Raw genomic sequence first — 14,820 nt, forward strand, 5'->3', positions numbered from 1 at the left:
ATAAAGTCTTGAAGCAATTGTGTTTATACACAACTTTGGAGACCAGGATAATTTACAGATTACCCCCCCAAAACCTATGGACCACCTCATTTGTGTATTTCTGGGAACTTTTTGAATTATTAGTTTTCCTCCAAAAATATTTCTAGACCACATAGGCATAAATATCCTATTCCTTATATTACCAGCTTAGGGTATGGGGCTTTAAATCAGTGGTTTCCTGTCCCGAAGGGTTATTATCTCTACTGTGTATACTAACCTTTAATTAACCTAACATAACATTAAATAAGCTTCCAAATTATCACTTTATTATCTAAATGTTTATAATTATTATCATTTTATTTTATCCTATTTTATAAAGTAGTAAGCTTTTTTTCTCCGTAACGAAGGATCTTACTAACCGATGAACCGATTTAGTTTTTTCTTTTCAAAAATGTTCCAGGATGATTTAAGCTATTTTATTTCCGGATTTATGTCATGTGATTGTTTTAGGCCATTTTATGCCATTTCCTAGCTCTTGAAATACAGAGCCCCTAGATGCTAGGGGCGCAACCGCTAGTGTAATTATAGAGTAGCTACTCCGCATAACTGATATGAAGTGTGGCTCAATGTAAAGTACCATCAGCCTCAAATATCATTACATACACGAATATAATAATATTTATTTAATTATCAGTTATATTAAGCATACACAAGTACTTTCAAGTGCTCTTATGTAAAAATGAATATGGTGTGCAGCTACTCTTCTCTGCTTGTAATCTGTCAGTATGACTGTAAAGCAGCGTTGCGGAGCCGTTTGTCTTTGGTGCGGCTCCGGCTCCGACCCAAAATCAAGAAAAACTCGACTTATTTTTTTCCTGCGTCTATTTTTGACTTCTGAAGGTTTTAAAAGTTCAATTTTTGACAAAAATGGACTTGAAAAACTTAAAAGGGGCATTTGCACATGACAAAACAGAGTTACCATATTAAAATTTTTAAAAATCTCTTTGTTTATCTAGTCCGGAGCCGGAGCCGTTTTTTTACGAAAATTACGGCTCCGGCAAAATATGGCGGCTTCACGGCTCCCGGCTTCGGCTTCGGCTCCGGCTCCGCAACTCTGCAAGAAAAATATGTCTCTGCTATAAAGGACCCCCAAGCATTTTATTTTAGGAGGGGTAAAAAAATTCAAGATAATGGGGAGGGGGAGGACTTATTATTTAAAAAACAATTCTCATGCATCAAATTGACCTGATTTTGTTCATCTAGGGAGGAGGGGGGGGGGGGGTAGACACACTTTTAACCCCCCCACTGCCTCTTTTGAGCGTTCTTGTCTCCTATCTGTCTTTATATATACTAACTATGTCTACCAAAAGATCCGGTGGACCAACTATGATTTTTTTCAAGGAAGCTTACTATTAGTCCTATAAATGATATCACCTATACAAATTTAGTTACCCCGTTCCTCCCTAAAGCAGTGCTAGTTTTGGAAGTAATAGTCCTTGAGATTGTTCAAAGAAAAATATAAAAAAGCTGAGCTTAGCAATAAAATAATCTTTTATTCAAATTGAAATACACTTCTTTCATTTCTTACATAATTGTCTAAACCTCAATTGTAAATGGTTCTTTAAAAATTAAAGACATAAAAAATATTTTAAATGATAGGTATTAATAGTTTTGATTATTATAGTTTATTTTAATGATTAAGAATGATTAGACAGACCAAATAGACTACGATTGTACATAAGTTTTAAAGTTTATGGGCATAAAACTCTTAAATACTGCTTAAAAAGTTTTATTTGTTTTTTAAAATATTTCTAAAACGTAGGATAATCCATATGTGCTGATCCTAATCATGAAGAATAATTATAAAATAATGGTACATACGACATATCCTTATAGTAAAGAAACTTTGCTTCAGAGAATAGTTATTTATCGCATTTTATCATAGATAGCTTTCCACGGATGGTAATAGTTATTTCTTTCATCGTATTATAAACCGCTTTCCGCGGATATAGAATGTACAATTATAAAATTAAAACTAGTTTTTTTTTAGCCCCGAGTTGCTGGTTTTAATCTTATGATTGTACATTTCTATATTCATAGAAAGCTGGATATAATACGATGATAGACATAGTTTTTTCGTATAGATGAGAACCGGTTCCTATCCACCGGATTCGAATGAATACGAGAAAATGAAATATCATTCGATTAATTCCAGTTTTGTTGCCCAAGGGGCCGCATGATTTTTCCGCATGACTTAGCAAGGGTTCTTAGCCATGGTAAAAGGTATAAAAAAACTTACACAACATAATGTACGGTTGAACAGTGTAGTGTGATGTACAGGACAAGATGAGAAGTATAGCCCACGGTTTCATTTCTCACAGGGTACAGGGGACCCCCATTAGTTTCAGGAGGGGGCACACACCACCACCTACAATATAGAGAAGTATAGCCCCCATAGTTTCATTTCCCACAGGGTACAGGGGACCCCCATTAGTTTCAGGAGGGGGCACACACCACCACCTACAATATAGAGAAATATAGCCCCCATAGTTTCATTTCCCACAGGGTACAGGGGACCCCCATTAGTTTCAGGAGGGGGCACACACCACCACCTACAATATAGAGAAATATAGCCCACGGTTTCATTTCTCACAGGGTACAGGGGACCCCCATTAGTTTCAGGAGGGGGCACACAACACCACCTACAATATAGAGAAGTATAGCCCACGGTTTCATTTCTCACAGGGTACAGGGGACACCCATTAGTTTCAGGAGGGGGCACACACCACCACCTACAATATAGAGAAGTATAGCCCCCAAAGTTTCATTTCCCACAAGGTACAGGGGCCCCCCTATTAGTTTCAGGAGGGGGCACACACCACCACCTACAATATATAGTATAGTATAGCCCCCATACTTTCATTTCTCACAGGGTACAGGGGACCCCCATTAGTTTCAGGAGGGGGCACACTCCACCACCTACAATATAGAGAAGTATAGTCCCTATAGTTTCATTTCTCACAGGGTACAGGGGCCCCCCTATTAGTTTCAGGAGGGGGCACACACCACCACCTACAATATATAGTATAGTATAGCCCCCATACTTTCATTTCTCACAGGGTACAGGGGACCCTCATTAGTTTCAGGAGGGGGCACACTCCAACACCTACAATATAGAGAAGTATAGTCCCCATAGTTTCATTTCTCACAGGGTACAGGGGACCCTATTAGTTTCAGGAGGGGGCACACACCATCACCTACAATAACAAAATTTATTTTAAAAAGTAACAGGATGTCTTCATGTTTTTCGTCTGTCTGTTGGTACCAAAAGATCTTGCTAGCCGGTGAACCGATTTTATTTTCCTTTACAGTGAAGCTTCTTTATTAACCGGAATATGTAATTGCGCTCAGGGATCTAAAGGGATAAGACAATGAACTGTATATCTTCAATGATGAAAATCTCTCATCTAAAGATTATAATTATTGGTTGAAAACTTTAGACACTGCTAATTTGATCTTACCAATCAATATTTGATAAAAGTACATAATGAAATTTGTTCAGCGAATGAGTGAACGTGTTCAACAAACTTTAGATAACAGTATTAGTTACAGGCTAATGTCCTCTCCCTCTCTAACGCAAATTAAATCAATTACTATTTTGTCAAATGCTATGGTAAAGTCAAACTGTTACAAATTCACCATTAGAACAATCGATATTTTACCATGGATGTTGCGCCAGATTTTTAGGTACTCTATAAAAGTGATACTCTCAGCTGGCTAAAATAATTATATTCCTCATCCACCCCCTTTACCCCATCCTCCTACTGGATGAATTAAGTGAACAATAAATTATTGGCAACCTATTTTGACGACAAATTTTCCCCTGTCATTGTATCCACGTATTCTATATCCATTAGTATAACCCTATTATTGTTTCAACATATGCCCTTGGCTGAAACGTGATTTCTTGGGATAAACAAAAACAAGTACATAAATATGATAATACCATAATAATAATCCTTTTAATCCTAATCAGATTAAAGTATAAACTTATATGTTATCATTATCATATTGAGAAACAAGGAGAAAAAGTCGACAACTAGCGCAGCAAAAATAATAGAAAAACAAGATAACAGATGCTTTTTGGAAATTACAAAGAAAAAAGCGATATGTCTATTTCAAAATAGCATAATAATGCAAGCTATAATAGATTTCAAGTATAATGTGTTCTAAAGTAACAGGATGTTTGACTGTCTTTCTTGATGTATGCCTTTTTTTCTAAAAGGCACAAGAATACGAGCCAATAAAAGTTAACTTCAATGCTATGTTCTAAAGTAACAGCATGTTTGTCTGTCTTTCTTTATGCATGCCTTTTTCTAAAAATACAGCAAAGCAAAAAATAACCGATAATTTTTTTTATAAATAAATTTAGGAATCCCCAATGCTAAAGTCACAACATATAGTTGATATAAAATGTTCAATATTCTCAACAATATTCTCAGTTATAGAAAACCCGATAATGTATCGCTATATGTAGCGCATCCGCACGCCGTTGGGGAGGCAATAATTTCGAATCTCGGCCAAACCAGGTTTATAACTAATGACTAACTAATTATAAGATGTATCTACTGATGCTATGTCAGATGCACGAAATTAATAAGAGTAAGAGTAGTGGAAAAACCATGGCCAAAAATAGACGTATCTTATACCAAGCACAAGTTAGGACTTCTAGACAATCAAAGATCGTGCAATCAAAGGGTAGGTTGTCTGAAATAGCCTGGGTTTAGGTGTCTTAGGGCCTACTATAAAGATCTGGCTCTTTGTTTTTTATCAACCGTTCCAAGGGTTATAAATCATTATAAGTACCAGATCAACCACTAAATGTGTATTCCTGTGTGTACACTAAGAGATATAAGTTTTCCGGAATTGTAATGTAGGGAGTAGATTTGAAATCTGCATCAAATTTTAAGGATTTTTTATAAAATTCGTTTTTTGTATAATTCTTTATCTAAAAGCGGAAATACAAATTAAGTTAATTAATTTTGGCATCTGTGATTGGTGGATTTAAAAAATCTGCGCTCTGATTGGATGTCGTACATCATTCAACCAATTAGAGCGCAGGTAGTTTAAAATCCACCTATCCTATTGGTCAAAATTAATTAACTTAAAATGTATTTTCGCTTTTAGATAAAGAATTTTACAAAAAACGAATTTTATAAAAAATCCTTAAAATTTGATGCAGATTTCAAATCTACTCCCTACATTAAAATTCCGGAAAACTTATATCTCTTAGTGTACACTGGTCTGTAGAGGTGTGTGTATGTGTTATAGAGTAGCTGCGGCACTAATAAGAAATATAATATTAATAAGCTTTTAACTTGATAATCCTAAATTGGATTATCTTTTACATGTATACATTAAATATTAATATTATAATAAACAACATGTAAGCATAAAAAAAGTAAGAAAGTAAAAAACTAAAAGCGAAGATTTTATATAATTTAATTCTGTAACTCCTTTCGTAATTGCATGATGATTCCTATAACAGTTAAGTAGGAAGAAGAAATCGTGTCAATTATATGATCAATACCAGAAAAAACATTTTTTTTACTTTTTTACAACATTTTTAAATATAATATATGTAATTAACATAATCGTATGAATTTTGGAATATTAATTCCCGTGACAACAGGTACAATAAACAATAAACATATCTTTTTAACTCCTCTATTTGCGCAAAATTTTGTACAGTTTTGATTAGACTTACAAATTAACGTTCTGCTTATCAAGTTCTTACACTCTACAAGAGTTATTTTTCATTTGTCCTTTTTTAAAATAAATATACAAAACTAGTATGGCTTAGAATTAAACCCAAGGTGTCCAGTAATGACAACGCCGCGGGTTTTATCATAATAGAACGATTCCAAAAATTTGTAGTTTAAACTTTGCTGGGCAGTATTTGATGTAACTATTGCTTTATAACAATTTATTGTTCTTTTTTGTCTAGTTTGTGGTTATTTTTGTAATAAAGTAAGTGTGCATAGGCAGGTAACTAAAGGGATAAGACAACGGCTGATATATTGATATACATCCCCAATGATGATTCACAAAACTACCCCTCCTATGAAATATAATGGATGAAACGTCTGAACCGTAACACTCCACTTAATGAACCAACTAATTAAAATTCTATAAAATTACCCAAAGTTGTTAAGCCAACGAATAAGAAAAAATTTTCATATAACTTTGGGGACTAGTATAAAAAAAAGCCAATTGTCCCCTCCCTACCTAGTGTATTGGGTATAAAAATAAATATATTATATTTGTATAGCAATATATAACACATTATATTAAGTTGATTAGGTATTATTAAATTAAATGCAGTATTCTGATAAAAGTACATAAGAAACATGGGACATATTTCATTTATGTAATAACTAATGTGCCTCCAAATTTAAGAACACAAGGAAAATAGCTAAAAACCTTACAAAGGATTCTGCGTAGGGGAAAATCTATGGGTATTATGTTTTAAAAATATTTTTTGTTCTTTTTCCCGCTTAATTTGGATGTAGTCATCCTTATCCTATATATGTCTCTAAAAATAATATTGTAACAGAAGTAAATTATGTCAATAAATATTGAATTAACCTAATAAGGTAATAATATATATATATATATATATGAAGCTAGTTCTTATTTGCCTGTTCTTTAAGACCTTTAAACAGTTGTTAAAAATATTTTTTAGATTTTTGTAATCAATTTAGAATATAATGAAAGTCAATTAAATTAATCTTTGCTTGCCAAAAATCAGATCAATCGGATAATTAGATCACATACAAATTTGTTGTTAAAAAAGTAAAAAAATTAACATGTTTAAAATGGACGTGCGGACATTCTGGTAGTGATTATAGAGTTGCTACGCTTTCTAAATCGTACCTAAATATTACAGAAATCACCATACAAAGTTTGAAATCGATAGGACAATTCTAACATGCCTAAATTAACGAAAAAAGCTATCCGTTACAGACGGACCGTCATTAATTATAGAAAAGCTTTACTTTTAAAAATGGGAGAAAGATTAGTTTCTCGTCCACTAACCTATCCATGTATCAATGCATAGAGCATAAATTACTTAGTTACAAATAAAAATATTTATTTTTATATTAAAAATGTCCAAAACTTGATGAATTAAGATTATCCCATTTAGTTGGATGTTTGTTTGTGAGTGTTACATACGCTGGACCTATTGGCCTACAATTTATGCTGTAACCAAGCTACTCTATGAATAGAAATGTCCGTGATTCTGTCTATAAGAAACGAAAAGGGGAAACGTGATTTTCTCAGTTGATATTCAATATATACAGCTGAAACTTTTTAGGACGGTTCCTTGTACTAAAGAGCATTCAGTTTATAACTTACTTTGGTCTATCAGTCAAGTTGAAAAAGAAAGATTTAAGTTTATTTATAAGAGGTTTCGGGATTTTCTACATAGATAATTTCGAATGGTAACTGAACATCTGCTTTATAACTCACTTTGTTCGTTTGTCATTCCATGATAATCATTGCGTTGATGCTTATTAATGTTGTTGTCGTCCTTGTTTTTATAAGATTTGTAATACATATTCTATTTTGAGCCAGCCTATAAATTGTGCTGCGTATGAATTTTTAATGGTCCAACCTCTTTTCTGAGACTTGCAGGGTGGTAAGGTGGGTACAATGGGTTGTTAATTCCACTAGTACCCAAGGTTTTCTTATTCGTTCACTCCAAAACATTGGGTACATTAATTGAATTTTTATTTGGTTAGTTCAAACAAAAGTTTTAGTATCCAAACTGTTCAACCACTGCACTGATTGTAATCTACAAAAGGGGTAATCTTTACTTTCATTAGGGATGTATATCAATTAATTGTCCATTGTCCTATCCCTTCGTAACCCTGGAGACTAGTGTCACCAGAACAGGGAAATATGGATAGTTTATTTGGTGATAAAATTATTTTCAATTACAGAAAATTATGGACAAGGTATAAAAAATAGTAAAACCACTTTCCTTCAAGCAATTTAAATTAAAACTTAATTATCCCAGCTGCTATTACATATAAATTACTCCTTTTCTTATCGTTCAGGAATAGATTTTAGAAATTGTGATTAATAGATTTATTGCCCTAGATGGCCAATCAGACACAATAAACTATCCATCGTAAAAAGAAACACACGAAGATATACATTATTCCTATATCATTCCATCACATAATACGAGTTACAAAATAGTTTTCTCAAAGCTAACTATATGTACTTTAATTATGTTTTACAATTGTAATATTTTGACCAATAATGAGGTCGAAAATTCTAATTGTATTGTCTGAAATAATTTTTTTTTATTAAACTGTTTTCTTTTTTTATATTATGATAGTTGTTATCCTGTTATTTTATTTTTTATTGCTAAAATGTATTAGAGAAATAGGCTATGAAAAAATTATGAATTAGAAATGATATTGAAAATATTAAATCCTATTGTCTGAGCAAATTTCTTTTCTTCAATTTTGCAATTCAAAGTGCTTTGATCTTTGGAAAATTTCCAATCGATGAAAAGTATGATATGAAATCTATTTCATAGGTGATTACTTGTTTCTTTGAATTACATTTAAATAGAGATGATAAAAATGAGTTGGTTGTCTGCAGAATATAATGAATTTAAAATCTAGTGCATTTACATGGTTTTAAGTGTTACTGTTATGTTTTGAATTTACGTTACTATTACTTTAACAAAGCATTTAAAAAAACAAAATAAAGGGTATTTTTGTCTATGAAAAGAACAGTAAAATGCAATACAGTAAGTGAAAAGAAAATTTGTAATTTATGGGAGAAGAGAATAGGAGAAGAAAACCCTCTTCTTTTAATTATAGTTTTTTTTTAAAGTAAAAGAAATATACTTTTTAGGGGATATGGAAGTTTTCTTCTAAGGATGATTTCTTATGAGAGTGCCGATATACCAAAACGTAGTTCTTTTCTTAGTTCACTAGACCTATAAGAATCATCACTGTAAAGAAGATCCATATCGGTTCAGCGGTAGGCGAAATTCTTTGCTGCACAGTCACACAGGTTAACATACAAACCAGGGAGGGAGGGGACATTGGGCTGTTTATAACGCTAGGTCCCAAAGTCTTGTAATAATGTTTTCTTATTAATTAAAAACCTTGGGCATTTTTATTATTTTTTTTTCATTTAGCTGACGTTTCATCCAATAATTGCAATCTATAAACGGGATATTTTTATGTATCATCATTGGGAAGTACATCAATTTATCGACCATTGTCTCTTATCTTTTAAGATCCCTACATATAAAAGTTTTTTTTTACTGTTAAAAAAGAACCTCTCACCTTAATATAGGGGCCATGTGTTAAAAGTGGGAGATGAAGACACAAAAATAGCCTGAAACCCTCCTAAGACTTAAATCTATACCAAAATTAGTCTGGTATCTGATAACTATGTGAAGCTACTCTGAAATTGAGAACTTTATCGGTTCAGTTGTCACTGAAATCCTAAGCTACAGACAAAAGAAACCTTACTACTTTACTTTATATGATAGGATTATTTACCTGAATATCGCCGGATAATATTTGTGGAGCTGAAGCTTGAGCTAGAGCAGGTCAACAACCTGCACATTATCAACCCCCAAGCATAGAAACCTGAAAAAAAGAATATAGAATATATAGATATGGACATCATTTATTGGTCAGTTTGTTCATCCAGTAGGAGGGTAGGCTATGGATGGGAGTGGGGGGGGGGGTTGCAAAAACCTGCACATTATCAACCTCCAAGCATAAAAACCTGAAAAAATGAATATAGAATATATAGATATGGACATCATTTATTGGTCAGTTTGTTCATCCAGTAGGAAGGTAGGGTATGGATAGGAGGGGGGGGGGGGGGTTTGCAACAACCTGCACATTATCAACACCCAAGCATAGAAACCTAAATACAACACATAATTATATAAAGTGATTTGGGATTGGAGAGTTGTTTCATTTTAAAGGACAAAATTTGACTGGTTTAAGGCAAATAAGTATTGAACGTTTATTTGGGTATTACAAATTATTTATTTTATTTTATTATTTTTTTTTATTAAAACTCTATTAAAGTTTCCTGTATAAAAAAAGATTTTACTTTTTGTTGCTATGCTACTTATCAATCTAATTGCAGGGATCTAAAGGGATAATTGCCGATAAATTGATATACATCCCCAATAATATTATACTAAATTATCACCTCTGTAGAGTGTAGATTATAATTAGTGGTTGAAACGGTTTGAAACTTACCTTAATGATCAACCAATCAAAATTTAAATAACGTCCCTAAATTTTGAGCCAAATAATAAGAACACTTTACTTAAAAACTTTGGGGACTAGTAATTAACAGCCCATTGTCCCCTCCCTACCTGACATAATTGTCCTTGCCTTTATATTTGTCATGAAGCTTTGTAAATTCTTATAGACAAGCGTAATGTTGGAAATAAGGACAGACAGGAATGGACTAGTTTTTTTTCTTCAGGGAAAAATAAATAGGAAAATTGAGGATACATAAATTTTCCAATACTTATGGATTCTTTTAAATATTGCTTTTAGTAACTGTCAACATTAAATGTAAGTGTAGCATAATAATCTATATATCAAAATTATTAACATTATTAAATGTTTTTAACCATGCAAAAGTTGAATAAATATTATGTTATGTCATATGTCACTAACGGATGCGCCCTTTGCATCTTAAATCTTAAAATACGATAGTCTAAAGCCATCCTGGGGCCTATATGAAACTTTCCTAAAAGGGAGAACTCAATCAGTTCTGCAATTATCAAAATCTTGAGCTACAGACAAAAAACATTAAAAATTTATATAATAGTATTGTTCTCTACCTCCCTGAGTTTTTTCTGCTTTATTTATAGACAAATATACCAATAGAAACAAGGATAACAATGCCCAGTGAATAATAAAACATTTAATTCATTGTAATGGTATGTTCCGTCGCAATGGCATTTTCAGGATTTTACATTATGGAAAATTATATCCCTATATTTACCTATTTAGTTATGAATAATTTCTGATTAAATTAGATCCTGACAATGTCATCCTTTTAAAAAAATAAGGATGACAACATCCATAAAAGCGAAGCACTGAAACGGTAGGACTAACGGACATTAACACTTGTATAGTGTCAGAACTGAATAATCAGAATAAGAGTCGAAGCAAAATTGTAAGTAAATTTCTTGAAAAACTGTTTAATACAGAATAATCTTTATGGACATACTTATATTTTTAGGACTTGATTATAGAGTTGCTTTGCTTATAATATTGTACTTTGTTGTCCCAGGAATCTATACACCAAAAATCACATCAATTAAATTATTAGATCACATAAAAATTTGTTGTTCAAAAAGTAAAAAAAAATCATCATGTTTAAAATGGACGTACGGACATTCTGGTAATGATTATAGAGTTGCTACGCTTTCTAAATCGTACCTAACTACTACAGGAATCACCATGCAAAGTTTGAAATCGATAGGACAAGTCAACATGCCTAAATTAACGAAAAAAGCTGTCCGTTACGGACGGACGTACGGACGGACCTACCCTAATTATAGAAAAGCTTCGCTTTTAATAAGGATATAATAAGATTTATTGTCCGCTAATGTAGAGATGGAATTTTCAAGATTATCTGCTAGTACAAATATTGAAGGATGAAAATAAATTTTAAAATATGCCTACAATGTCATAGCCATTGCATTCCTATGGTTTATGAGACAGAATAATTATACCAATATCCTTATATAAAGATATGGATGTATTAAAACTTTGTGTCTGCTGGGATGGAATTTCTGAAACTATCTACTATAAAAGGATGGAAATAAATTTTGAAATATGCTTAAAATTCTAAATTATGTGGTAGTATCGTTTTATTCTAACTACACAAATGATACTTATACAGAGTTCATTCCTATTTAACCAACTTAACCTTACTTTATACGCTCTCAATATTTAAAATAAACTGTATTTTTATTTTGGAGACTTTGTTTTAAATGTTTGAAAGTTTTTACATAATAATTATAATATTCGCTGTGATTTGTTTTTATTTTACAATAACCTTGTCAAACATTAAACATCAACAAAACAGTTGGGGAATTATAACATACTTTTCCACATTTTTACTTCATCACATAACTCTTTCACAGGATTCCAGGACAAACGTAGGAGTCCCAAACGTCAGCGTGGTAAACGCAGGAGTGTAAAAATATTTATTCAATTAAGTATTTCTATACAGGTTATCTTAGGTTAAGAGATGAATATTCAAATAGGCCCCCCGCAGGGGTTAGGCATCTAAACACCTATAAGATAGTTTAAATAGGTTAGGTTAAGTTAAGTTTCGACTTCGACGTCTAAATCTAAATTTTAATTTTTTTAAATTTTATTTTTTTTAGAAGTTTGAAGCTTTTTTAGCTAGTAGTAAATATTGATATATGACGAGGAAACTGTGTACACAATCGGCAACTCAAATTCAGCTGACCGGAATGTTGAATGTTGATGCAGTGATCTAAAGGGATAAGACAATGGCCAATAAATTGATGTACATCCCCAATTTTGATACACAGAATTACTCCTTCTAATGATTACAATTAGTTGTTAAAACATTTGGATACTCAACATATTGAAACGATCAATTAAAATTCAATAAGTTGTTAAGCAAACGAATAAAAAACGTTATTATAAAACTTTGGGGACCATTGTAATGTACAGCCCATTGTCCCATTTCTCCTTCCTGATGTTGATACCTGGTAATTCATTGACATGGAAAATTATTCTGAAGAAAAAAAATATTGTGTTGGTCATTTTAATTCTTTGAAATTATTATATTAAAAGCTATGTGGACTTTTCTTATGCCACGCTAAAATAGTTCCAACTGCTGCTATCTCAGATGCACTATATCAATAGACAGGCAAAGGTCGTGTCATCAAAGTGTCATGATTTTATAACTATATTTTATATGTTTTTCATTATACATTTCCCTCCTCATGTCAAAGTTTACCATAGATTCCAGTAAATCACTGCAGATTTCAAAGAAAAAAATGTAGAACACTATTAAAGTAGTATTTTAGCGAAGGGATATAAAGGAATTGATGTACATATATCCACAATCATTATACACAAAATTATACCTTCTGTAGGTTACAATTAGTAATTGAAACGTTTCCAACACTCAACTTAATAAACCTACCAATCTAAATTAACTAAAAGTCCCCAAAGTTGTTGAGCCAACGTCCCCTCTCTCTCTTTTACTGATATTAGCACCTTGGTTTCATAGAATAATAATGCTGTTTGCTGATGTTAAAAACATAAAGTATCAACTATTATTATCCCCTTAGAAATAACAGGAATTTTAAAATATTTATCCTACAATTTTTAATTAAAAATAAAGCACTTATAAAATATTGCAATGTATTCTTTATTGATAATCATTAGAGCACACCATTGTATAGTTGAAATTAATTCAAAATTCATAATAATCTCTCTTAAGATTTAACTAGTAGCTGTACTTTTGTAGCAGGAATGACAAAACTAAAGCCTAGTTAACAAAAGACAAAGGTCAACCTCTGAAAATTTTAGGTCGACCTATAGAAGCTTTAGGTTGATCGATTTTAATAAGGTATTTGTGGGTTGTAATTGTTTAGGTTGACCTACAGAAAAAATCTGTCGACCATTAAAAGTAATTTGTGAACTGGGCATAAGTTCCGATTTTAAGTTTCTATTTACATATTGTATACATTTAGTAATTTTTTCTCTCGATTCAAATTTTTTGAAAGGTATATTTTATAAAATGTACGAAATTTGCTTTTTAAGGCAATATTTTTGTGATTTTTGCCCATATACTTTTTAAACTTGCGTACAATCTCGGACTACTGTGTATCTGCCACTTGGCTGAGGGTTAAACTTGTCTGTATTGCAGAGGGTTATCAAAATTGACATTGTTTCGTGGCATGTCGTCAAATTTCAACCAAACCCCCTAGGACATAGACAAGGATTTAAAAAATTTAAATAGATAAAACTTTAATATATTTCACTTTTTCAATATATGAATGAAGCAATTATAGCAATCGTAAAGTCTATGTCTATTCCTAATACCTAATGTAAAGTGTCATATGTGACGTCATAAAATTACGTATACCTTTATTAGGGGTTTCCTTTTCCACTTCTACACCCATCCTTCATTTTTAGACGTATTTTTATGACGTCACACATGACAATTTCCGTATCTCCCTGACATAATCTAATAATACAAAGTAGCTTGATGTCTGTCCGTCTGTCTGTCCGTCCCTTAGGATTTTGGTAACCACTGGACCGATCTGATTATACTCTTCAGGGTATAAACCTATTGGTCCTGTAGTGGTTTTCAGCTATTTTCTTGGGGGGTGGGACACCCTCAACCCCTCAAAAATGAAAATTTCCCCTCCCCCAAAAAAAGAATAAATTCTGGGGAAACTACTTCACATAAATTATGGGCCGCAGCACCAAAATTTTGTATTTTTTAAAATTACCTCATGGGGCAAAGCCCCTAGAGGCTAGGGGCGAAGCCGCTAGTACATTATAAGACAAGATACCATTACAAAATTATCATGATCTTAAAGTGAAAAGTGAAATTGAATGGTATAAAAATAAACAAGTTATATGTATATCCTCTATTTTTTAGAATAACCTAACCTAACATTGCATCGTGAAAGTGTATTATTAACCCTTGTTCCAAGCTAAAATAAACAAGCTAAGGTCACAGAAACAGAAAGGTGTGCAATCATTT

General features: G+C 32.2%; 1 protein-coding gene across 1 annotated transcript in view; it reads right to left on the reverse strand.

Moving 5' to 3' along the window:
- Positions 1 to 14,820, reverse strand: part of LOC145332193 (uncharacterized) — a 31,455-nt gene that overhangs the window by 8,533 nt on the left and 8,102 nt on the right. The window contains exons 2-3 of the mRNA XM_080177151.1: positions 9,576 to 9,665; positions 2,279 to 2,407 (exon numbers count right to left, since the gene is read on the reverse strand). Coding sequence (XP_080033277.1) covers positions 2,279 to 2,351 — 73 coding nt within the window. The 5' untranslated portion in view covers positions 2,352 to 2,407; positions 9,576 to 9,665. The remainder of the gene's footprint in view (positions 1 to 2,278; positions 2,408 to 9,575; positions 9,666 to 14,820) is intronic.

This window comes from Acartia tonsa, chromosome 11 (genome assembly GCF_053477335.1).
Source record: "Acartia tonsa isolate MP-2025a chromosome 11, ASM5347733v1, whole genome shotgun sequence".
Lineage (NCBI taxonomy): Eukaryota > Metazoa > Arthropoda > Copepoda > Calanoida > Acartiidae > Acartia > Acartia tonsa.